Source organism: Platalea leucorodia, assembly GCF_965183815.1.
Source record: "Platalea leucorodia genome assembly, chromosome: 8".
In the NCBI taxonomy this organism is placed as follows: domain Eukaryota; kingdom Metazoa; phylum Chordata; class Aves; order Pelecaniformes; family Threskiornithidae; genus Platalea; species Platalea leucorodia.
Window position 1 is genome coordinate 7,648,429 of NC_138830.1, and position 25,651 is coordinate 7,674,079.

The 25,651-nt window shown below is 43.2% G+C and overlaps 1 protein-coding gene across 1 annotated transcript in view; it reads left to right on the forward strand.

The window, feature by feature from the left end:
* Nucleotides 1–3,069: 3,069 nt before the first annotated feature.
* PPM1L (protein phosphatase, Mg2+/Mn2+ dependent 1L) overlaps nt 3,070–25,651 on the forward strand; it is a 34,629-nt gene continuing 12,047 nt past the window's right edge. The window contains exons 1-2 of the mRNA XM_082319610.1: nt 3,070–3,237; nt 23,182–23,343. Of these exons, the coding sequence (XP_082175736.1) occupies nt 3,201–3,237; nt 23,182–23,343 (199 nt within the window). The 5' untranslated portion in view covers nt 3,070–3,200. The remainder of the gene's footprint in view (nt 3,238–23,181; nt 23,344–25,651) is intronic.

The following is a 25,651-nucleotide window of genomic DNA, read 5'->3' on the forward strand; positions in this document are numbered from 1 at the left end:
GTGCTGGTGAGGAAGACTGACCAGCAAATGTTGTGCAGTTCGTTGTACCTATAACTCATGGCTGAGGTCAGGCATTTTCCAGGATCATAGAATCATAGAATGCTTTGGGATGGAAGGGACCTTTAGAGGCCATCTAGTCCAACCCCCCTGCAATGGGCAGGGACACCTGCAACCAGATCAGGTTGCTCAGAGCCCTGTCCAGCCTGGCCTTGAATGTTTCCAAAGATGGGGCATCTACCACCTCTCTGGGCAACCCGTTCCAGTGTTTCACCACCCTCATCGTGAAAAATTCCTTCCTTTTATCTAGTCTGAATCTACCCTCTTTTAGTTTAAAACCATTGCCCCTTATCCTATTCCAACAGACCCTGCTAAAACGTCTGTCCCCATCTTTCTTATAAGCCCCCTTTAAGTATTAAAAGGCCGCAATACGGTCTCCCCGCAGCTTTCTCTTCTCCAGGCTGAACAACCCCAGCTTTCAGCCTTTTCTCACAGCAGAGGTGCTCCATCCCTCTGATCATTTTTGTGGCCTCCTCTGAACCCTCTTCAACAGGTCCATGTCCTTCCCGTGCTGGAGCAGCTAGGTTTGTAACTCCTTCCTGCAGGAGTAAGAGGGACTGTACAGAGGAAAAGAGGATAAAGCTACTTTGAAGCCTCAAAGTAGTGAAATGGGTTTTTTCCCCCTAACTTCTGCCTGTGATGCAAATACATACATTAATGACAATAGATTTCATGAGAGCTCGGGGGGACCCCAGCACCGGCTGGAGGAAGAGCGGCCGAACTGGCAGCGGGCTGGCTGGCGTGGTGGGACGCTCTGCCAGCAGGATGCCATTGAGCGGCATCCCAGCAAACGGGTCTCTGGGCTGCAGTCTGCACCAGAATCCGTAACGGGTGCAGGGAGAGTTTCTGATTTACTCAGAAGTTGAATACTGTGGTCTGTGCAATGAGAATTGAGGTAAGATGGAAGAGCATGGAAATGGTGGAAGTCTTTCTTTTTAATTTTTTTTTTTTCATTTTTATTCACCCAGTAGCCTCTTGGTTTCTTTAATACCAAGCACGTGCATAAACACATGCACTCACACCCTCACACTTTTTCTTTTTGAATATTCCACGTACTAGAAGTGACTTACTAAAACCAAGATAAAATTACTTTTGTAGTGAATAGAATATAGTACTGTGTCTCATTGCTGCAGTGCAGCTAGGGATGTAATTACTTAGATGTGGCTGATCACTTTTCTTGCTAGAAAAGGAAAGGAGTTTGTATCAGTTCCATCATTGCTTTATGGTTTAAATCTTTAATGACATCTAGACGTAATGTGAAAGGCAGTGAACTAAGCAAGACTGTTGGGTTTTGCTTCTCACCAAGGGGAAAAAAAACCCACCTGTGAGATCGCACTTGAAATCGGTGTAATCCTCGGCCTCGATGCCTGTGGAAAAACGTGGTGACTGGGCTGCACGTGGCTCGCACCAGCTGTCCGTCACGCTGGCCGCGGCCGATGGTCCCGACGGTCTTCCCATCTGCTTGTAACCATCTGTCTCTTGACTTCTACTTGGGCTGCAAGATCTTTGGGACAGGATGGGTATTTTTCCTTATGTGTTTACAGCCGGTAGTATAGAAATATTCACTCGGCTGGCACAAGACGTATTTCAGAAAATGAATATGTATATTCTTTTGTTTTCTGCTCTTTAGAATTGCTGCGCTAGGGAGAGCACAAAAATACTCCCCCGCAGAGTAAAACTTCTTCTCAAAGGAAACATTAAGCACAAACGCCTGAATTTGAACTAAAATAATTAGTATACAGTGTATCTTTTGGCCTTCCCTTGGAAGAAAATCACTATTAAAATGTAACATTAAATATGCTGTACTCATGTGGAGAGTTCATGTAGTTTTCCTAGAATAATTTCATTCGTCTCACATGGCTTAGCTTGCAGAAAAATTTAACCCAACTTCAGTGATATTTTAAGGTTGCAATTTAATCAGCAATTGACTTTGGAAAACTAAATATAAACCCAGGAACAGCGTGTGGCTGAGTAAAGGTAACTTCTGGTCAGTTCCAGGCCTGAAATAATACAACCTTGTCATCATTTATTTTTCTCTTTTGTCTTGAGGTTGGCAGGGAAGCTGGAGCACTGAGCAGCAGCCTCTGCTACATCTTCCTTTTCCAGTTACATTTGTATCAGAGATGGAAAGCAAAAAAAAAACCCCAAACCCATGCCAGAAGGAGGGATTTTCTGTTCCCTCTTATAGTGGGAGTGTAATACTCGCTGGAGAGGGATGCTAATGCTTAAAAACCAGCAAGCTGGTTTGTGTTTGGATCTCACCAAGGTGTCTGAGCCCCAGCGCTGAGGGAGAGAGCTGTTCCAGTGGCAGCAGGGATCTTGGGGGGACCAACACCTCTCCAGAGGCAGATGCTCTCATTATTTACTACCATTTACGTTTTTGCACAAGGCTCCATAACATCGGTACAACCATGCCACCTTGTGTTAATTTCTGTTTCCTTATGGCCTCGAGCAGTCAGATAAAAAATTTAAAAGAATATTCTGTGTGTGGATGCGTGTGTGTGTATATATATATCTGTCATTTTTTAATGCTGTTAAATGTTCACTTCTGTCTCCCTGTCCAAGCCTGGTTGTGTATCAATAGCAGGTGAAATGATTCCACTCTGTCACTTTGTACTTTAGAATAAAGATGTTCTATTTCATAGTTGTAGTTTCAAAATATGTTAACGATGAAGAAGTTGAGCTATTGTGGTATGTATGTGTCTAGTCCAGCATGGGTAACGCTTTCTGGACTGCCATAAACTCCCTGCTGAAGTGTGGGTTATGCCTCAGCTCAGGGGAATTTGGTCTGTTATATCCCCGACTCCCTGGAAGTTTTGGGCAGACGGGGTCATTTTGGCAGAGAAATGACCTGTGGATTTTGCACCATGGAGCAGCATCAAGACTGTTTTATTGTGAGGAGTTACATTTGAGAATGCTTTAAATAAAAAAAAAACCCTATGGATATGTATAATGCTTTTCAAAAGAAAATGTATTAATTAAACCTTTGCCTCTTTTCTGCATAGTCGGCAGCAGAATATGTGAAGTCCCGCCTGCCTGAAGTCCTAAAACAACATCTTCAAGACTATGAGAAGGACAAGGAGAACAGTGTGCTGTCTTACCAAACCATCCTGGAACAGCAGATTTTATCAATTGATCGAGAAATGCTGGAAAAATTGACTGTATCCTATGATGAAGCAGGTATATTTGTGTTTCTTTCTAAGTTACATTTTACTAAAAAAAAAAACCTGCTCACTTTCAGTCTTTCTTCTGAACACTAGTGTGTGTGCTGGCAAATTGAACTTTGTCCTCAAAGGTATGAGGTAACCCAGTGAAACATTTCTTTCTCCTAAAATCGAGTTGAGATAGAAAATTTTCCACTTCAGTGATTGAATACTAACTAGCTGAAAGGACAGTTATTTTTTTTATCAGGGCTTTGTCCTTTGTAATGCACTGATGTTGATTGATCTAGCTGTGCCTCTTTATTGTCTCTGCAAGTGATGCGACCTGGTTTCTACTGGTTTCTCCTTCACTGCTAACTTATTTTTGGGGCTCGCTTAGCTAAGAGTGTACTGGGTAGTCACAGAATCTGATTTTAAAATGTGACATGATGCATGTGGATAGCCAAAACCAGGTAATGTGTAGAGTGTTGGAGTCATTTATAACAGTGCAGTTACAAGGGTTTTCAGTTTTGATATGTACATCTTAATAATTTGGAGGTTTTCTTAGTTACAGCTAATACTTTCTACTAGCATTTTGTTTTAAAGTAGTTAGAGATGTCTTCCAGCTTTTGGATCCTTCACAGAGTTGTCCTGATGCATGGTCTTATTTACAGTTACAGAGAAAAAAAGAGATGCTGTTGATGTTTTTTGCTGATCTTCCAAAATAGCCACCCATATATGCTATATGCCCACTCCCCTCAATCTCACCAAGTTTCTTGGTGTTTAGATACCTTGCAAAGAAAGAATCAAACAAAAAGAACAGTTCATTATTTTACTGCTGAATTAGTGTTCATGGCAGCGAGTGGACTGGCAGTGTGTACAGATGTCTTTACAGACATGTCTTTCCACCCAGGTGTGTGCACACCTGGCTCACTGCGCTCCCAATAGCGCATCTCTCGACATCCTTCATTTCTTAGCTTTACCTGAAAGACGCTGCTCTCTGTTTCTCCACTGTAACCACTCGTGGCTGAGAGCTGCAACACACCATCTCCTTTCATCCGCAGCCCTACAAACCGGCCTCGGGCAGCCCTGTAGTGCAAATAGAGAGTTTATACTTAGTACGTCCTCATTTTTGGGTTTTTCTTAATCCTTGGTGGCACTTTCTTTTTCTGTTATCCCCCTGACCGTACCTGGCACTGTGGTGCCCTTGGGGAACCATGCTGAGCTCAGCTCCAGGTTTTCCTTCCAGCTGTTTTAGGCAGAAGCCCAGACCTCATAACTGGGGTTTTCATCCCCTTTAGAGGGTGTTTGCCAGACACCATTCCGAGTGGATCACTGTTTTGGTTGGACCTGGTTAGATGGCACTCTGCTAAAATCACTGTCTTCTGAGTTTCTCGTCACTAGCCCAGCATCTCTAAAACCAAGCACTGACAGGCTTGTGTTATTTTGTCCTATTACTTTGTACTCACGCTGCAGTGCCCTGAAGTACTTAAAATGCTCAAACTACTTATCAACTTTGTTCAGACTCCTACTCAGACTCCCACTCACTAGCAGTACGATTCTCTTAAGCTACTTTGATCTCGAAGACGCTCAAGCAACTTAAAATGCCATTTGCAGACTGCACGTTTTGGGTACTTACAGGGCTGTGAGCTTTAGTAACTTCAAGTAATTACAGTGTTCTATTACTTTATCAATTATATTCATGCACTCACCCAATAAATAAGCCTGATTCTCTTAAACTGCTTTGATCTCGAATGCTCTTGAGCCCCATATGGCGCTACTTGCAGACTACACATGTCACGTACTTAAGGAGTCGCATCAGTTCTCAAAAGACAGCAGAGTTAAAATGAGGGCATGGGATATTTGTTTAATCACATATGGCCTGTTTTTAATGATGCGTAAAAAATAAGCTTCGAAAATTGTTGCTTTCTGTTGCTTCTGTTTATGTTTTTTAACGCAGAATTTACCAGTCCAATGAATCATGTAAATCTTTTTTCCTGGTTTGGTCACTTCATCTCTCCAGTTATTTTGATTGATAGAAGTTTGTTAGGAAGGAAAAAATGCAGTGGAGGAAATTACTGACTCCCGTCAGAAGAAAAAGCACACATTTTCCTTTATTGAAAACTGCATGTTTGTACAGAGAAAATAAAGATTAAAACTGTTTGAAACACACATTTGGGGATTTATATCATGCAATAAAACAATCCTGTGGAAATGAGAAGCTACATAAATAACTAGTTTAGAAAAGTCCCAGCGTATACACAGATTCAGAACGGAGAGAGAGCGCAGCTTGCTGTAAATAAAAAGCCAGAATTTCAGCCTCCCAGTCAGGTAGAGACAACTCTAGAGATTAAAACACGGAGATGGAGCCTGCTCATCAGTCTAATCATGTCACTTGTTTACTACAAAAGCAGAAATGGTGCTACCTGCTCTTGAAGTAAGTTCTGATTGTGAGCAAAGCACGGAAAATGGGCAGTTAAATATAATTGCAGCAGCTGTTTCTGATCCCGAGCGCTCCAGCTATTCAGCGCTCCAGCAGTTGTGTTGCTGACATTTTTCTTTTATTAGTGTTTGTCTATACCAAAGTCAATTTAATGAGAGGATCAAGCTGCCGGTGGTACATACAAAATGAAGAAAGAAATCTTTAAAAATCAAAATAGTGAAAATGAAAGTGATTGTGATGTAAGGGGAAAATACAACTTTGTCTGGCAGGGGCCTGCCTGAGACATGAACAAAACCCATCCCGGAGAGCACTGTCAAGGGTTTAATTTCTGTAATCATGAGCAGTTGGGAGTTCTGCTACGTGTCAGCCAGCGAAACTAGAAAGTTAAATGTTTAAGGTACGTGATACAAGGGGTCAGTAGCCGACTGTAGCAGGGTGCTGCATGTAGGGGAGCACTTCCACAGTGTCGTGGTTTAACCCCAGCCAGCAACTAAGCACCACACAGCCGCTCGCTCACTCCCCCCCGGTGGGATGGGGGAGAGAATCGGAAGAGTAAAAGTGAGAAAACTCATGGGTTGAGATAAAGACAGTTTAATAGGTAAAGCAAAAGCCACACGCACAAGCAAAGCAAAGCAAGGAATTCATTCACTACTTCCCAGCGGCAGGCAGGTGTTCAGCCATCTCCAGGAAAGCAGGGCTCCATCACGCGTAACGGTTACTTGGGAAGACAAACGCCATCACACCCAATGTCCCCCCCTTCCTTCTTCTTCCCCCAGCTTATATACTGAGCATGATGTCATATGGTATGGCATAGCCCTTTGGCCAGTCTGGGTCAGCTGTCCTAGCTATGCTCCCTCCCAGCTTCTTATGCACCTGGCAGAGCACAAGAAGCTAAAAAGTCCTTGACTAGTGTAAACTCTACTCAGCAAGAACCAAAACATCAGTGTCTTGTCAACATTATTCTCATCCTAAATCCAAAACACAGCACTCTACCAGCTACTAAGAAGAAAATTAACTCTATCCCAGCTGAAACCAGGACACACAGCAAGGCAGCAGGCCTTTTCCATCCAGGAAACCTTTCCCGTCCCGCTTGGAAGGGCCGTTTTCCGAGAGTTCACAGAGTGCTCACCCCCAGCTAACTCCCCTCGCCCCGGGAATGTCTCCCAAAGTGGGTAGAATTCAGCTGCATCCATTTGCCAGAATAAAACAGAACTGCACTAAAATGGCTTGGGCTTTTGGTACAATTTTGCATGTTAATTTGGCCTTTCTAGCAGCATGCAATATTAATAACGTGCAGCTTCAATGGACTCGACATCCTAATGCCTCTTTTTGTAAATCTTTCCCTTTAGGAAAAAGTATATCAGAGCTACCAAATAAAGTGAGTTCATCTAAAAATACTCAAATGTTGACAAGATTTTTACTTAAGTTTGACTAAGGAAGCTTTATAAAATGAAAGCAGGCCAAAAGTGACAGATGGGTACAAATCCTCACGTAATCTTTAAACGCCTTAGTTTAAAAAGTGGCATTCTTGACTAGCTAAGGCTGGGTTAATTTTGTGCCAGAATATTTTTTCCCGCTGAAGCTTTATTGGATGTTAATCCTATTCCTTTGATTTATAGCATCTCTAAACACCTAGGCTGGTCAGTGACTACTCTGTAGAAATACAAGTTTAGGATACTTAAAGGCACTTTGGCATTTAACGCTGGTGTGCCAGGTACCTAAAGCCTGCTGGGAGATTCTGGTGGTGTTTTTGTACTGTAGTCAATAGGTTTTGCTTTAATGGATGGCCCGTCTCCCCCCAGAGTCCTGTAGAAATTGAGTTTCGTTATTGTGCGACAAAAAAGATTAATTTCATTTTTCCCTGCTGTGAAGCAGTCATGAAATATATTGATATTTAGGCACTGCATCCAGAGCCAGATGTCAGTCCAAAACATGTTTTCTTAGCTAATATTTGCCAGGCTGCCCTGTGTTTCCTGGAGCCCCCTGCAAGGGAAGCGGGTGGCTGCTCCTCCACGTGTCCTTCCCGGGGGGACCAAAAGCTCATGCCTGGCTGGACCCTGCACGCCTCTCCCTATGGGTGCCGTTTGCGTTAGATTGCATTTGAAAACTTTTAGATACAGTCGATGTGCACCATTGCTTGAGATGCTTGCAGTCAGTACCATAGCGTTTCTTAAAGCGAGTTTTTATGCTAGCAGTCCATGTCCCCAGTTGCATGAATACTCAGATTTTAGCAACAAAATTTATTTTCTGCTGAGAAAAAATGTGGCCATTAGCACCACAACATATTGCACTTTGTCTCTGGATGAGATTGGGGTTTGTACTCTGCCTTCCCCAACCATGCCCAGGTGCTGTGCTCTCCCTGGGCATCCCATGGTCCTTCAAAGCTGGTGATGCATCATCCTCCGCTCCTCACTCCTGGCATGATTTAGGATATAATGAATGGGTAAGGAATTAAATCAATTCCTTGTGTTCAGCCTGTATTTCTGTGCCTTGCAGAAAACTGGGTCTGGTTTCTCTAGTAGCTGCAGCGGTGAAAATCGGCTCCAAGCGTAAATCCAAGGCTCAGACCTTCATTCTGACTGCAGGACTGCAACCCGGCGTAGATCCAGTCCCGTGAGCATTTGCTGTTTCTGGCAAAAGCACAGAAAAGCAAAAATATCCAAGATTAAACTTTAGCCCAAGAGGTTGGCAAATCCATCTGCTTCACGCAAACGTCCATGCCAGTGTGGTCATGCTGGGAAAAGGTTAACTTTAATCATCGAGGGGCCGATACTGCCCCTTTTTCAATTACAGTGCTCCCTTTCGGGCAGCGCAGACAGGTCTTTTCCCCCAGAGAAAGTGACTACAAGGAGAAAATGAGAAAATTAAAGCAGTAAAATTGCACCAGAAATATATCCTATAATTTGTGATAATAAATGCCTTGCTGGGGAAGTTCCTTTTTTCCCACTGCAAAGAGCTTTACCGGCTAAAGTCATCATTATGTTACATTGCAGTGAAGATAAAGTAAGTTATCTTTGCTGTGACGTTAATCTCAAGGTGGCTTGTGCACAGCAATAACCCATTAAAAATGCAGGAAGAGATCCGTTTGGTTTGGTATGTCCACCTTCTTTAAAATAAAAAAAAAAGTATTGTCGTATAATGCACACTCATGCTTGGACCATGCTTTTGGTATGTGTTTGACTGGTCCTTTTCACAGAGGGCTCGGTCTTTGGGGAAATACGGGAACACCCTTTCAATAGTGGTGACTTGTCAGGTGTTTAAATCCTTGTCCTGAAAAGGAGCCTCAAGAATATTTCTCTTCCAGTCTCGGCTACAGCCATTACCAGTAAGGCAGGGTATGGGCATGCTCTGCTGACAGCATTGGGAAGAGCAGACATCTGCAATCTCACAATTATACAGTGATAATGGTCCTGCAAGAACATGTAACACTGCCAAATATGAAATGACCTGAGCCTAAAAAATGGTTGGAAAGCTTTATGTAAGTTTTTAGGAGGGATTTAAAGAGCAGAAAGAAGGTCATGCACTAAACACGATAAAAACAGTTGCAAAGGCAGTGAGTTGCACAGAATATGCAAGAACAAAAACAGAAGAGCCGTAAAGAAGCTGCAAGGAAGAGAAGAGCCAGAAACAATGTCTTTTTCTGAAGAAAAAGCGTGTACAGGCAAAGGACAGTCATAGTAAACAATGTGTTTCTAGTATCTCAAGGGATGTTGCTCAGTAGACTTTCTGTGTGCTGTGGTGAGCATCCCTTGACAGGGGTGTAGCAATCCAGTAAATTTATTTTCTCTTGTGTTGCAAACACGTCGACACAGCAGATGTGTAACTAACAGCGCTCAAATGTGTCGGGGCGGCATTTATTGCTGTGCCGGAGGCTTTCTTCTGACAAGAAGAAAACCAGAGTGGCCTGCAGGCCACCGGGGGTGGTGGCTGTCTCTCCAGCTCAGGTTTGGTTTTTAAATGATTTTTAGGTACTCGATCTCAAGAACATGATCTAAAACATCTCCCTTCTTTGGGTCTTCGGTTGCTGCAGTGAGAACTTGGCACTGTGCTTTTTCCAGATAATACAGTAGGAAGTTTTACTCTTCATAGCCAGATGATTACTACTGAATTTATTTAATCTCTGCCTTCCAGCCAACACTTTCTTTGGCATATTCAATTTCTTTTATACATTAAAGCTACTTGTTAAACTTGGTCACCGCAAACCAGTGCTCTGATTTTCTGCAGAGGACCAGTACCTACAGCAGACATCACAGGGCAGTCACCAAGGATACAATTTGTCTCTTCCCTTTCAATATCTGCATTATAGGTATCCGATTCTGGACAACTTTTCTAGAGCTTTTCAATAGTCATTAGAAAGAAACGAGCATTTCTAGTGTGATTCATGGGTTTATTTTAAGCATCTGCTTTAGTATGTGAAGAGTCGTATCCTAAACGTGCCCGCTCTTTTCCGTTGGCTGTGAATTACCTTTTGCTCGCGGGTAAAATACAGATAGACAGCTCTAGTTGGGAGCTGAACGCCAGCCTAAGGGTGCCCGTAGGTGTACACATAAAACCATTTAAATTACATTTCAGGGTGTAGCTTCAGTGCAAAGCATGCGACTTTCTGATTTCCTATGTTGTGGTCTTCCAGCTTTCTAGAATATTGGCAACCTTTGTAAACAACGGACATGTATTTAAGCCAGCCCAAGCATGCTGTATTCTTTTGCTCCATTAAAATAAATTTTTATTATTCATATAATTACGACCTTTCAGCAGAAGCTCGGAGCAGAAATAGCACTTTGACAGGTGCCTACTTGGCTGTGAAATATTCTCCGTTTCCTCATCAAATTTTGAAGTAGGTATTTAGCTATTTAAATTTGTCAGCTAGCAGTCGATTTTTCAGAACCGACATAAACGCTAACAATATTTGGTTCAGGGTATTTGGTAAATTTATTTATATATTTGGTAAAACCAAAAAAATATATTTTTATATATTTGGTGAAACCTCAGTGCAGTGTAGGTGCAACGATGACTCTACAGGGCTGTGTCAGTAAGTTAGGAATTTTTTTTATTAATCACATGAAGTGTTCTGTTCGTACTCAAGCACAGGTAACTATTTTCAATCTTACTGTATAAATGCCATGTACTCTTCACTTTGGTATTTACACATTTGTAACAATTCCAAAAAATAATTTAAAAAATCTACTATTACCAAAGTCCCGCAGAAAGGGAAGAAACCAACGCAGCCCTTGCAGAGTACTGACATTCAGAAGTGTAAAAGAAAATGTTTTTTAAACCATTTAATGGTTTTAATACTAATTATTACTAGCTGACCATTTCCTTTCTGTGTACTTATCAACTAAGTCTGGAAAGCGTCTTAAATGCACAAACTTATTTTTAGGTGGTTACTTAATTCAGTCAGAAAGTGTGGTAGAGTCAGTTCAGGTTTGTGCCCAGGGGAGGGGTGGTCTGATGTCTCCTGCATTTGGGAAAGGTTGCTCCTCTGCGTTGCAGGGCTGCTTTTAAAGGGGTTTTGTAGTGATGCTGCATTATCGCCACTTGATTGCCGTCTTTCCTGGGTTTTGTATCTTTGGCCTCATGAAAGACTTAAAAAGTATGTAAGCTCTAGAGAATTAAAACCACTGTTTGAGGTTTATTTTGCATAAGTTTTTGTTAGATTTCATTTGAAAACCTTTAGATTCAGTTGATATGCACCATCACTTGAGATGGTTGCTGTCAGTACCGTAGTGTTCTTCCTCAATTTCAGATGCACGTGTTGCATGAGTACACAGACATGAGCATGGATTTATCTTATTTTTTTATTATTTATTAAAAAGATATCAGACAGAGATAGCATTTGAAGACACAGCTTGCTGGAAATTCAGTGTAGGCAGCGAGAACATCTGTTCCCAGCCTCTGGAAGAAAGCCATCCGTCTCGGCAGATGTTTGTCACCTGCTGATGGACGCAGGGATAAATGCCTGAAGGGTCTCGTGAGTAGCAGTGAAGGCAGCAAAGTTTGTTCTGCCCACAAACCTGACAGACCATTTGGAGATCCTTATTATATTTTCCTGCATCGTGACCCAGACAAGCATAAACAGCATTGCCATAGCAGGGTGGAGCGGCACAAAATCATCACCAGGTACTCCTTTGCAAAGCTGTCCATTACACCCGCAATTGCTAAATTTCAGTATTGAAATTTCAGTCTCACTGCTCCTAGCTTTGCCATATCATGTATGAAAAGCTAATATTTGGGTTCTTCTAAAAACAGTTTAAGAGGAGAATCATTGAGAAGAAAATATATTGTAATAACGTCAAGAACAGGCACATGCACAGGGATTTATGATCTAAGGGCGTTGCTGTGTTTCTGGAGATCGCTTGCGCTCTTGCACACATCTCTGTGTCATCTGTCCTTGCGCTCTCCCCATGTGCAGCAGCGTTCAGCTCGTGCTAAGCCCTGCTTTGCATGCGCAACTGCATTGCACACCACAATCAATCACTGTTAGCCTTTTCCATTATTTCCCGGTGTTTGAATTATACATGGGGAGATGTAGGAGGAAAAAGGAGCAGGAACAAAAGGAGGCTTTCTGTTCTCAAGTGAAGCTTTCTTAAAAACCCTATCCATAATGTGTAACAACCCATTAAGGTAAAGAACTTGGTCATAAACAAGCAACAACTGGCTCTTCCTCGTGCTATAATGCCTTTCTAACAGTGGCAGTTGCTGAGTTTTAGCCATAACAGTGCTTTTTCCTTCCTCCGTGTGCATCTTTTCCAGGCAGCTCTGGGATCATGGGCTGCAGCTGCTGTCTGCCAGTGGCTTGGGCGTATCTTTAGAAAGGTGTTCGCCTGGGCTCCGTCTGCCAGTTGAATTTGCTGATCTCATACAAAAGTTCCCCCCAAAACTGTGCTGTTTTCACTCAGCCACATGCCGGGAGGATGATTTCTGAGGTGACAGCTCTGCTGCCAAAAAATGGATGTTTGGCAGATGTGGAGGTTTTGCATTTGCAAATGGGTAAAGTAGGGAAAATACAGAAGGAAAAAAGTATGGTCTGAGGTGACTTTTGGCTGGGCATCGGAAGATAATTAGCCCCAGAGTCTGATTAACCCGAAGAGGGGAAAAGTCATCAGCTTGATTTAAGCTGCCACCCTTTCTCAGGCCAGCCAGCCTCAATTTACAGCTCAATAAAATCCGCATCAGTGAATTTTGTGTGTTTGATAGCAGAGGGGATGGGGACAGAGTGAGGATCTTGAATTAAATCACAAACTTCATTAATTGTGTGTAATTCTGGTGCGTTATCACTCCTCATCCCTTTTTTCCTCCTCCTCTTGCTCACACTCTTCTGCCAGCACAGGAGATAGATACAAAGTAAGATATTGATCCCTTTGGACGGGGTACATGTTTGTATTTGTAATTTGGCGATACACCTTGGGCACTGAGTAAATAACTCTTTAAATACCGCCTTGCTGTACAGCTCTGCCTGTATACTAATAAGTTCCTTATTTGTTCAGGAGTTAAGGTGAGTGATCCGTCACGCGAGTGCCTCAGGGCCAGCTGGAGAGCGCGGCAGATATTTACAGTGGTCCTCCATGAAATTAGCTGCAGTCTGATAGATGGTCCTGCCGCCGATGGCTGTTAGTCCTTCGTGAAACCCAACCCCAGGAGCCGAGGGATAATGCAGTCATAGTAAAAACCATTTGTCGGATACAATTGCCAGCCGCAACGGAAATTTTTGAACAGCCCCGTTAAGGCTGAGTGATGCAGAGATGTGCGCAGCATCTATAAGCTAGCTGTTAGTTACACTGTTTGTGAAGGGCTTGCTAATTATATGTCTTGAATTCAGTTTAGTGCCTACCCGCTGACACCTTATTTATAGCTGCTGCTTTAAGTCTGGTACTATGGCTCAGGCACCTCCGGAAAGTGCAGGTCAATTCCTGGGGCTCAAATGAAATTTTGCAGCCTTGACCCTTTAGGCAGGACTAGGATAAAGCCAGAGATGTCACAGGACTCGGCACAAATTGGATGCTTTTAATTATTTTTGTGTTTTTTTTTTTCCAACGGGGATTTTCATTTTGCTCCTACTTTTTCCCTGTGATTTCAGGCCTCGTTACAGTTGAATGTCGCTAATAAAACCCTGTTGAGCATCTAGCATAACATTTTCTAACTAGATAAGGTCAGTCATGCTCTTACGCAGCTTCGTGGGGCGGCATGTGGAGTAGCGGCATTGCTGACCTTATTGCTGACACTTAAAATCACCGAGCATCGGCTGTCCCTGTGCCACCACCGGCAAACTTCTGCTTGGCTTAAAATGTGGGGTGGATCCTGCAGCAGGTCGGTACCAAACTGACTCGCTCAAAGTCAGTTAGTGTCATAAGCATAACATCTTTAATACCTTTGACACTGTGATTGTGGAGGGGTTTATTTGTCTGAAACTGCTAGGAGGATGGAATCCCTTTTTTTTTCTTTGATCAGTTCTGCAGACTGTGTTTTACATTGAAATTTGATATATTTTCATAATGGGAAATGCAAAGCTGTAGAAGATTTCTAATGGATCCATAGAAGATCTGTCTTACAGATCACAGAATTTGGGACAAATCTTAACAAAGCAGACTATGCATATCTCACTGTAAAACTTTCGGTAGCTTTTATTTGTTCTTAAACTTTTATCCAGCTTTTCCTTTGAGAAGTTAATGTATCGTTATTTTGAGGGAATACTGTTATCTTTCCCAATGGAAAATGTCCAACTTCTTCCTGCACACCCTAGGTTCATGCGAGCAGCTTTTGTTAACAGAGGCAGGTATTTTGCTGGGCTTGGAAGGCTCGTGATATCCTCCAGCTCCTCTTCTGCTGGCCGTTTGACCCGATAGAAATCCCACCGCTTTGTTCTGAGATCGCTCAGCACAGTTGCCGAGCTAAGCGAAACCAAGCTAGTGACTGCCTGGGGTCAGAGTTACTCAGATCTCCTAGGGATGCCTCCAGTTCAAAGAATAAATTACATGAAATTGCCTTTAAATTTTAGTTCTGCTGTAGAAGTCTAGGAACTGGGGAAAACATGTTCAACAACAGATTGGGGGGAAAAAAAAATTAGGTGTAATTTCTGTTTGAAAGCAATAACTTTTGGTTTTCAGTTTATACCATCTGTGCTTTTCAGCAACGGAGTGTTGCATGCTCGCCGTTCTTTGAGTCGGGGGCTGCGCTTCGTCTGCTCTGCCTGACATCTCTAAACCTCACGCTAAGCTAGGCCCTTCGCTCTTGTTGCTTGGCTTACGTAGCAGCTGGTTAGAGCTATTGTAGGAGTATGGTTTGAAATAGCAGTAGCAGGATCCCTATCTGCGTATACACTACATTGCATGATCACCTACAGTCATTGTAGTTTCTAGCGCTTCAGGAGCTCTGACAATCGGAATTCAGACTTTGCAGCTTGTGTGCAAATCCTAGTGTTGCACTGACCACACAGACTGTGTTTCAGCCCGTGGGTACTGAAGGCTCGCAGGGAAGTGTCAGCAAGAGATTTCTTTCCCTCTCATGTACAGACCTTAGCGTAGGCATTTTTTCTTGTCTTATCGCTGCAAGGCTGCACAGGAGGTTTAACTGCTGCAGAACGCCCGAGCCCGTCCACAAAGGAGATAGCATGTGTGGTTTTCTGCACTTTAATTAGCCTGGTGACATACAGAAATTTCTAACCAGAAAAAAATAAACCGTTTTCAACATATTTCTACTTGTAGCGTACTAAACGGCTGAGTGGGATGTTCAAGCGAAACTAAATATGGGAGCATTGCCAAGAAATCGGCTTTTGAACTGAAATGGAGAGCCCCTTTGTATTAAGAGTATTTTTTGTGAGGACAAGAAATTAATCATGCGGCACTGGGATAGCGTGAAGGTGGGAGCGCTCCCCCTTTCTGCTGCAGTATTGATGAGGCAATGTCAGAGCAGTCTGGAAGATGGAGAGGCTGCCCAAAAGAGTTTCCATTTTTTGGTAATTAATTTTTGTTACCTGATGCACAAAACTTCCTTCCAGCTCTTGTTTTCCTACCTGGAAAACACTTTTAGGTATTTTTTACATAGCCGAGTCAGAACATCTACATGAATCTGCTAGTCTGTAAGTATGTCCCAAATATGATGAATATAATATGACTTATAGTAAACAGGATTGAGTTATATATACATACTCATTGATTAGACAGGAAAATAGGGTCTATCTAAAGAGAAATACAATATGGTTCTCTGTTTCACATATAAAATCTTAAAATAGTACTGCATATAGCCAGGTAGGAATTGTTTCGAGGTGGACATTAAGCTACAATCCTAGAAAGGTTTTAAGTCATTTCTATGTATTTCTAAGAATCCGGTGTTTCTTTTAAGCTATTTTAAAAGAAGGAGTTATTTTAATTTTAGGGGGAAAAAACCATTATGTTGAGATGATTAAGGAATTATGAGACCTTGAATTTTCAGAATGGTTATTTTTAGGTTCGTGCTTTACAGAACTGACTTTTGCCGAAGAATTTTATTAACTGAAAGAAAAGGCAGGTGCAGCTCATTTGTAGGAGACACCAGCACTGAGGGACTCAGGGACGAATGCCTGTATGATGTGTAGGCTCGTCAGTCCCGTATGCCTTGCAAGACATTTGAGGAAAAGGAGGTGGGTACTTTAAAAATGCACATATATTTTTGAAAGGTATTGTGAGTGATCAGCAGTTTATTTCATTCGCAGGCGGTTAGCCCAGTAATCTGCCGAAATTGTATATTTTGGAGATTATAATAGCATTTTCTCTAATCTGCATAGCTTCTGCTAAAGAAATTGTGTGGCTTTTTAAACATTTCAATAACCTGTAAAGGAGTAAAGGATGAAGAAGTGCTAATGAGCACAATTAGCTCGGCCTTTCACAAAGTCTTTGATGAAGGTTGGATGTCATTAGAGAAGCCAAAAATGCACATGAGAAACGGTGCCTCGGATTAGAAACCAGCCAAGGAGGAGGCGCGCAGACCACTGGGATCCAGCAAAAGGTCCATCCCAGCAAAAGGTTTTACAGTGATCCCACCCCAATTACCGGTTGTTGGGATCATTTTTCTTTGGAGAACTGTTGTTTTCAGTCCCTGGTTTGGCCCTCCCTTTCCGTGCAGACACGGTGAGGGGCATCAGAGCAAGGAAAGGGCTTCGACCCCTGCAGTTCCCGCAGTTCCTCTCACTGCTGTAGGACGAATGAAACGTGAATGTCTGCTTCTTGGTTTTATTGTTGCTTATCTTATAGATAAGCAGTGGATAATTTGATTTATTTTTATGGCTTTGGATTAGAATTGGTAGGTCACTTGGAAGGCAGATGGAGGCGGCGTTTTGTGATCTTGATGGTCTCACACCGCTTTTTATCCATATTCCTGGTGGCTGGGAAGCAAGAGACTCCCTTACCCTCCCTCATATACTTACGGCTTTTTTCTCAGTCTTGCCTATTCCACAGGCTATAATCAAAGTTTTATTTGCATTGCCTTATGGGTATGTGCAGAGCATGTAAAACAGAAATTCAGGAGACCCACGGTTGGTCTCGACGGGAGGAGCTGAGGCAGATGGGCACAGAGAACAGCTATATTAATGATAAAAACGTCACATATCTGCCCTGAAAACTACTGGAGTCTTATTGTTTAGGATTTAAAGTCCCTGTAAGGCAAGTGGAAATGCATGGTCTATAAATGAGAACGAAGCTGCATGCAGTGGGAGTTGCTAGTAGAGAGTAAATATAAATCTATATTTCTGTTTATCCTGCTTTTTGCACTGTTCTCAGTAATTCTCTTTCCTTCTGGAGATTATTGAAGCTCGAAAATATTAGCTCTTGCTTAATTATTTTGTGAATTCAAGCTTGAGCACTGTTGAAAAAAGATGGGAAGGGTTTTTTTGAGTTGTTTTTGTTTGTTTTTTAATCAATCCAGCCAAGTAAGTACCAAATTTCTTGACCTGAATTGCTCTGAATGCATTTTTGCTCAAAGCGTGTGGTAGACCTCTACTCTCCGGCAGTCAGGCATCACAGGAGTGCTGTTGTACACCATCAGTTTGTGAAAGGGGATGCAGACTTACCAAAAAATGGTTATGTGGGTTGATTTAATGTACCTCCCATCCGACTTGGAGTCACCGATAAGGCAGGACTGGCCGGAGCTGTTATTCCAGTGTCAGTTCAATACCCGGATAAAGGATCCGGCTGCTTCAAACCTGCTGCTATTTTCAAAGCTACTGTCAGTGCAGGGCTCACGCTGTTTACACAGAAATTTTTCCCAGCTCTATGTTTGACCCTACAAAACACAGACTGCGAAAGCTGTGTCCGTCTGAGCATGGTGCAGGTCCAGGCACCCGGGATATTCCCTTTCTAATAAAGGTTACTGGGGATCTTTTTCCCTGCAGCTTCACGGTGGTCCCAGCTGGTGCAGCCCACCTCCTCCTTCTGCAGACCATCTCAAAGGCTGCGCATCCTTCACCTGTGAAGCTTTGTACACTTCCAGTCACTGCCTTGTCATTTTCGGCTCTCTTTGCACACCTCTCAGTCTCTCTCTAAAAATTAATATTGATTACGTTTGCGTTTTTTCTCTTGTCACTTTGCTTTGTTTCCAGAGATGAGATTAGACTGATTTCCTATTGCACAGACTTCTGTTTAATACGGACGAGCTGTCATAAACCCTACCTGTGCGGGAATTAATGTAGCTTTTAGCCCTCTGGGGTTTAATGCTTTTAGTTAAGAGGACAGTGTTGGTCTCTCCAAAGATAATGATGATGGTCTCTGGTTTTGAGGTCATCATTCTGCCCGTTTTCTTCTTTTTCCCTACGGAGTGAAGCTGAGTGAAACTCCACATTGGACGTGTTAGAAAGCTGAGCCGAGGCAGCAAAGCGATCTCCTTCTGCCGTGGTGGTACCACAAGGGGCCTGATAGGGCTTTTCATGCCGCCTCACCAACTTGAGGTTTGAGGGCAGCATCATGGGATGTTGGAGTGGGAAAAGATGCCCGGGAAGCTCATGGGAGACAGCCCGTGGCACTGGCCACCCCATCCAAACCGAGCTGCAGAAGATGAGCAGTGAAATGTTGGGATAGATATCTGCAAGAAAACAGGCTGACCCTTTAGCTGAGAGAAGAGACCGCTCTGGGGTGGAGAAGCAGGTGTGGAGGTCTGTATGGCAACACTGGTGATGTACGTGTTTGCAGATGGGGCTATGCAGAAGCAAGCCTACAGAGGGGAGTGGGGGCTGGTCAGAGACTGGACTTGAGAGAGGAGAGGAGAGGGATGAAGGGGTCTTCAGAGGTGCTTGTGGTTAGAGAAGCAAAGGGGGAAACTAGGAAAGAAGAGTGTCTCATCAGCTGAGAAGAAGCGCTGAGCTGGCTGGGCTGGAGGCAGGTAAGAGGGATGAGAAAAGCTCGCTGGCTGCACTGCGGCTGGAGAACCATGTTATGGTCTCCGCAGAAGCCATTTTGATGGTGAGCCTGGGGCAGAGGCTGCGTTGGAGGAGGCGTAGCGTGGAGCTGGAGTGACTGCAAATGGCGTCTTGAATGAGCTCACAGGTGAGACAGGAAAGCAGTGGTAGCTGTAAAAATCAGCAAGGGTAATGATGGTTTTTTAGAGAGGGGGATTAAAAAGATGCACTACAAAAGAAAAGAGCCAGAGATGCATAGGGATGAGGCGATAACAAATAAAAAATGTTAAAATCAAGTCACAAGATGGGTCGATGGGAGGCAGCACATGAGCAACCTCAGCACGTGTTGTGCCAATGGGGAAGCAATGGTTAAAACGTAGGAGGGGGAAATCTCATTCCTCAGTTTTGTCTGAGGAGGAGACTGTGAAGAGCCACAGAAGAGGTGGGGGAGGACTGGGAAAGGCAGTGAGAAGGCACCTGTGGGAAGGACAGTTGTTGAGGAAGGGGAGCCTTGGCCAGGGACTTTCGCCTTCCAAAAGCCTGAGATAAGGACAGGGCAGAGGTGTGATTTCTATGAAGGAGGGATGGGCAGAAGTTCAGGGTTGAAGAGAGCGATGAGGGGGAAGAGGTTACATGTGCTGATGGCCTGAAACCTGTGGGGCATGGGAGACTTGGGAAAACAGAAGGAAAACTTGGCCAAGAGGGAGAAAAGAAGCGACGTGGTGAGCACCTGGTGAGATTAACTGCAGTTTTGCTAATGGGTTAGGGTGAAATGAGGGCACTGGGGGAATTTCAAACAACTTGGGCCACCCAGAGCCCAAGAGCTCTGGTCCTCCTTGCGAGCCGCCCCACCAGCAGGGATTTGGAGCCCGGCATCAGCAGGATTCTTTGACGCCACATGCGAAGCACAAGATCTCCAGCGGCTGCAGGGTGAGCTGGATCATGCCTGGGCTCTCTAATGCCTTTTAATGTGGTTAAGCAGGTCTTGTTTGCACTCTGGTGACTTTTCCTCCTTTTGATAAAGTGGTTTTCTAAAAACTGGTAGAGCCAGTGCAGCCTTGATTTTTACAAGGTGCCTTGTCTGATACTAAAATACAACACCAATAATCTTACCTGACTTTAAAAAAAAAAAAAAAAGCTATCTCTGCAGCCAGTATAGTAAAGGTTTTAAATTTTCTGGTGATTTTCTTTGTAAAATGTTCAGCAGGGTATTATTCAGGCAGCTGCATCGAGGGACTAATATAACATGTGTTCTCAATTTTGGACCCTTTATGTTGGGAATTTTCCGTTGTGCAACTGCATTAAATCTGAGGCAGCTGACAAGAGCACGATGTTTTCTAACTCTACACAAGGTTAAATGACTGAAATAAAAATAGATGGAAAAGAAAACAAAGTAAAATAAGTTTGCTTTCTCATGTAATGGCAGGCAGTAGCGTGAGGTCAGGGACTTAACGATAGCCCAGCCATCAGTCAGGGACCGTGAAACAACTGATCCTTCCTAAATCACTTTGGAAATTATCTTCTCTTTCAGACGCTCGTTCTCTTTCATTCACACAGACCATATAACCAAGAAGACTGTGTTCAACGTTATCATTTTTATATAAATTGTGGTAATAATGACTGTATTTGTGAAGCATTTTACTTTCCAAACACCAGGGCTCTCGGATGTTATTTGCAGTATTTTCCTTACTAGGAAACATATGATTTTTACTACTGCCTGTAGGAAAAATACACGCTGGGCTGGTGTCACGGGAAGGGGGAAGGCAATCTGCGGAGCAGTATGGTGGTCTTGCACCCAGGAGAGTCGATGAATTTACAAATGCAAATGTCAGGCCAAGACGGCAGCTGGAGGTAAAGCAGGAGCTCTGAGCTTCAGAAGGAAGCATCGGTTGGGTGGTGGATCACACAGCCTTGCAGCCTCGTGTGTGGCACGTGGGTCTCTCTCCTGCAGCACGCCGGGATCCTTCTGGAGTTGGCTTTGGTTCTATGTTCCCATCCAACAGGGCTTTCACTTTTGCCCCCGTTTTACCTCTCGCGGGTTTTGTTTTCGACCCATGTTGCAAAGACTCTTTTGCTCTCTGAAGTTTAGACAAAATGTCAGACCAGCTTCAGCAGGTACCAGCCCTCTCGTCTCTTGCAGATTTTCAGCACGATGCTGCTTGAATGTTTGTTAAGGAAAGTTTCATAAATAAAAGCAAGGGAGGGTGCCATTTATTGCTATAATTTCCTTATTGAAGCAGAGCTTTATGCATTTGCAGAGTTACTAGCTTTTGTTCAGGTAGAGAATGAGGTGACCTCAAATGCTAAACCCCATTTTGTTCTGCTTAAATGACCAGCTACACCCCCCTGCAGTAGTTTGTACCCTCATTATTATTTTGTTGTCTTTGTGTTTCGGATACTGGTATTTTAACTACCAAGTCCTCTGGCGTTAGAGCGGGTCTGTTCACCAGGGTACTAAGGCCGGCCACCTGCATCCGAACGGGGTGGGCATCCAGCTGGCAGGTGCCCCTTTCAGCACAGCCTTCTTCACGCCCTTTGGTGCAATCTCGTTTCGTCTTCAGAGGAGGTATTTCTCGAGCAGGCAGCTCATGTTGCTGGGTTCCTCAGGTGATCCTGGTGGACAGGTTCCTCTGCGTGTCCTGCTGTTAGGTGAGCCATTAAGTTGTCCAGTTAGCAGGGGGTTTTAGCAACAAATGGGAAACTATATCCATTTAGGTCTGCGATATGTCAGTCAATTGCAAAAAATAATATCTATGTTTATATATGCCTGTCTTGTGAAAAAATAGCCCTCGTTTAGAGCTGTGCAAGACAGACCATTAAGTTAAAAATAAATCTTCAGAACACAGTGCATCTAAACACAACTTGTTTATTACCGGCTATTTTATTTATACCAGTCATGGGATATTCCACTACTGACATGGGAACAGCAAAACATAGTTTTTAATTCTGGGTTTGGACAGCGACGCAACAAGCGGCAGCTATGAGAATTTAGCTTTACGGCCACAGAGCATAGACTTAAACCCTAATATAGCTCCCCTGGAGCAAAACCAGGGGTCAGGACGCCACTGGTGGTAGGCAGTGCTGCAATGCCCCGTTGCCAGCATTTTCATTAAAACTGCGTCTTTGTCTGATTAAAACGTATAAGCAGAGCCGCGTTGCTCTGTAACGCTGCTGTTGGTTGAGTTTCATCGCTGGGGCCCATCATCAGGCATGCTGGCCCCGAGTGCTTCTTCCAGAGCACCCCAGCTGGGGATGCGCCTTTTTTGTTAATGAATAATCAGATGTAAATTAACAGCAGAGGTGAAAACTCAACCTTGTGCTTCTCTGTCCTACTTAAAAGGAAAAGAAAGCAGCCATTAGGTTAATTTTATTTACTGTTGAAGGATACTAGAGTACCTTTTGTAAAAATTTTAGCAGCACCATGTAATCTAAACTGAGCGCCAGGCACATTGCCTTTTAATGTTTGTTAGTGTATATCTAAAAACTTACTTGCCATCTTTCTATTGAAAAATATTAATGAAATTGTGACATCTGGTCCAAAGCCCGCACGAGGAATATTTGTAATAGCTGGAGTTTTTATGAATACAGTTTGCACTAGCTAGAAGGGGAAAATATAGAAGAGGCATGGTCTTAATGGGCTCTGCTTTGCTCAGCATTCATTCCACTTAAATAAGAGAAATAAAAACTATAGTGTTCTCACTTGAAAAACATCCAATTTTTCCAATATTTTCCTGCCACCTTAGCCAACAAATACTATGCCTGTTGGATACGGTGGTCAATGACTAATTACATTTTCTGTGTATTTAAAGGTTAAAGTAATTAAAAATGTCAAATCTTTTCCTCTTTTTGATAAGAAAAGAAAAAAGCTGACCTCAGTTCTGAGGCGATGAGGGGAGAGGGCTCTGTTTTACCCATGGACAGTCCAGGGCAGTAGTTTCAGTTCACAGAAGCTGCGAGTGGACTCTGGGGCTGATTTGTACTTTCATTACTTTCCTTGGCCATTAGGAAAAGCCGGCTCTCAGATGGAGACTGGAATACACTCCTCCTGCTTCAGCCCCTCTCTGCCATTATTAATAGGAAGAACATTCTCCTGCTAATCATTTTAATATATATATATACACACACACACACACACACTCCATATATTTGTTTTGCTTCCTATTCCCTTCTATTTTTTCCAGGTACAACTTGTTTGATCGCGCTGTTGTCAGATAAAGAGCTCACAGTGGCCAACGTTGGTGATTCGCGAGGAGTCTTGTGTGACAAGGATGGGAATGCTATCCCCTTGTCACACGATCACAAGCCCTACCAACTGAAAGAGAGGAAGAGGATTAAAAGAGCTGGTGAGTTGTAATGTTTTTCCTTTGGATTGAAGGTTCACCTTTTTTCTTCTCTATTCTGTTAATAATATAAACTTCTCCCCTGAGAGAGACTGAAAAGTACCAGACTGAGGCATCAGCAGATGAAATCTTCCATTATTAATACAGCACTTTTCAGTGGGATTTCATGGTGCAGACAGAGAAGTGGAAGCAGATTGGCCTATCCCTTAATAAGCCAGTGTCGGAGTAAGAAGAGCAGCCTTCATCTTCAACAACCAGTTGACCGTCCCGGCCAGTTCCCTTGTGATCTCTGCAGGGAGCAAATTAATAAACGGGAGCAGGAGCATTACAGGCTTCTTCACACCAAACCGTATCAGCAGCCTTTATGTGAGAGGCTGGGTCTGAAGCTGAGTGAGATTTAGTTCCTAAAATAAGCAGAGCATGAATCTAATTCATCAAAGCTATTTTTTGTTCCCGTATAGTGACTGCTAATGAGCACAAACATGTAAATTGTAGCAGGAGTATAGGGAAAGAATACAAGAAACAGCAACTTCTCCGCAATAAATCTTTCTTGCTTTCATCACTTGTCAGTTTAGTGACCTCCTGGGCTAGAAGTTACAGTTGGATCATCAAGTTTAATAGCCAATTCTCCATCAATTTGTCGAAGTCTCTTTTGAACCCGTTTCTGGTTTGGCTCCCACAGCAGCCTGCAGCAGCAAATTATTTGATGAAGAAAAAAAAGTTCCTCTTGTTTGTGTTAAACCTACCGATGAGCATTGCCTCCAGAGATGCATTGCCTCTCTGCCTCCACGTCTTCATCTGTAAAGTGGAAATAACAAGTTTTTCCCTGAGTTATAAAACATTTTTAAAACCTACAGGTTATCAATATGCTCACGCCAGCATAAATGCCTGTACACGTGCAACGTGCGCTTTCCTCTCAGTTTGCTTTTATCGCCGAGGAGGTGTAAGAGCAGTGGGGATCCTTCCTGCTGTTAGACAGAGAGCCGAGGTCAGGTATCTTCCCCAAAGGGGAAGAAAAAGTATACAGATCCTAAGAAGGAATAGGAAAATCTTGGTCTCACTTTGCTTCAACTCTGTACTTGCGGGATGTATCATTAAAATCCGGAGATTTTTCTATAAAATTGCTTCTCTCTTAGCCAAGTCCAGGGCCTCTAAGCAATTGTTCACTTAGAGAAGGCCTTCAATTAGGGGAAAAAAAATAATTTCAGTATTTCTTTTGTGTAGAAGTGAGGCTTTATAACACAACAACATGAAAAATTAACCTGGATTTTTGCAGGAATTTCCAGCTTTGGAAGAAATTATTTTAATAGACAGGTAAATGTTATATCTGCAGCTAAACAAGAAATATTCTATCTAGCCTAGTGACTGAATGAATTCATTTCTCTGTTTCCTATTGCCCCATTGTATTATCATGATTGATATGGCCTCATAGTGCTGTTAAAAACATACAATCCAGTTTATACTACTGCCAGATACTTTTACATTTTGGAACATCCCTTCTTTACATACAGTAAGTGTAAAATTGAAGCAAAGTGCCCAAACTGAATTATCAAGCGTACATGGGTAAAAGTACTTGACTTTTTTCCACCATCTCGATACTTTCTTGTCATGTAGAACTGAAGAAAGCGGCAATAACCACATCATTATGTTACATTTCGGTTTTCCAACTTTACATTACACCATGAAGCTGTCCAGTGCCCTATAGGTAGTTACAAAATGACTGCATGTTTGTGTTAGTAGGATTAGATTTCATTTAAAAGTGAAATCCATATAGCCACGGTTGAGAAAATATCCTTCAAACCACAGTCTGATATAAATCAATTTGAGGCAGCCTGAAACAGCAGCTCAAAGAAAAGCATGACTTGCCCTGTGCATTTCAGCAGGGCGTTAACGTTGGGATGACAAGTCTAAACTAATCTGTCATTTTTTGCTGCCGTGGTGGATGTTAAGGAGGGTCGCTGCTTGCTGCTGTCAGCGGTCGGTGGCTGGGGAATGAATTCAGTCCCTCTCTTTTCCCCACTCCCAGCCACTGCGTACAAAGTCTTAGTCAACCCACAACCTGAAAAAAAATTTCCATTTCTCAGTCCGACGTGACTCGAGCAGCTCTCGCGCTGAAGCCCCAGAAGCCAACGCTCAGCTTGCTTGTGGGAGTTCCTGCAGTGCAGTGGGAGGTCGCTGGTACCCAAGCCTGCAGCCCAATGCCAAAAGGAAAGACAGCAGCTAAGAGAACAGGGCAGGGCCCTCGGTTTTGAGCTGAGGTGCCACATCCTGTGGGATTACCTGCTCCACAGCGTGGCTCTGCAGTTAACAG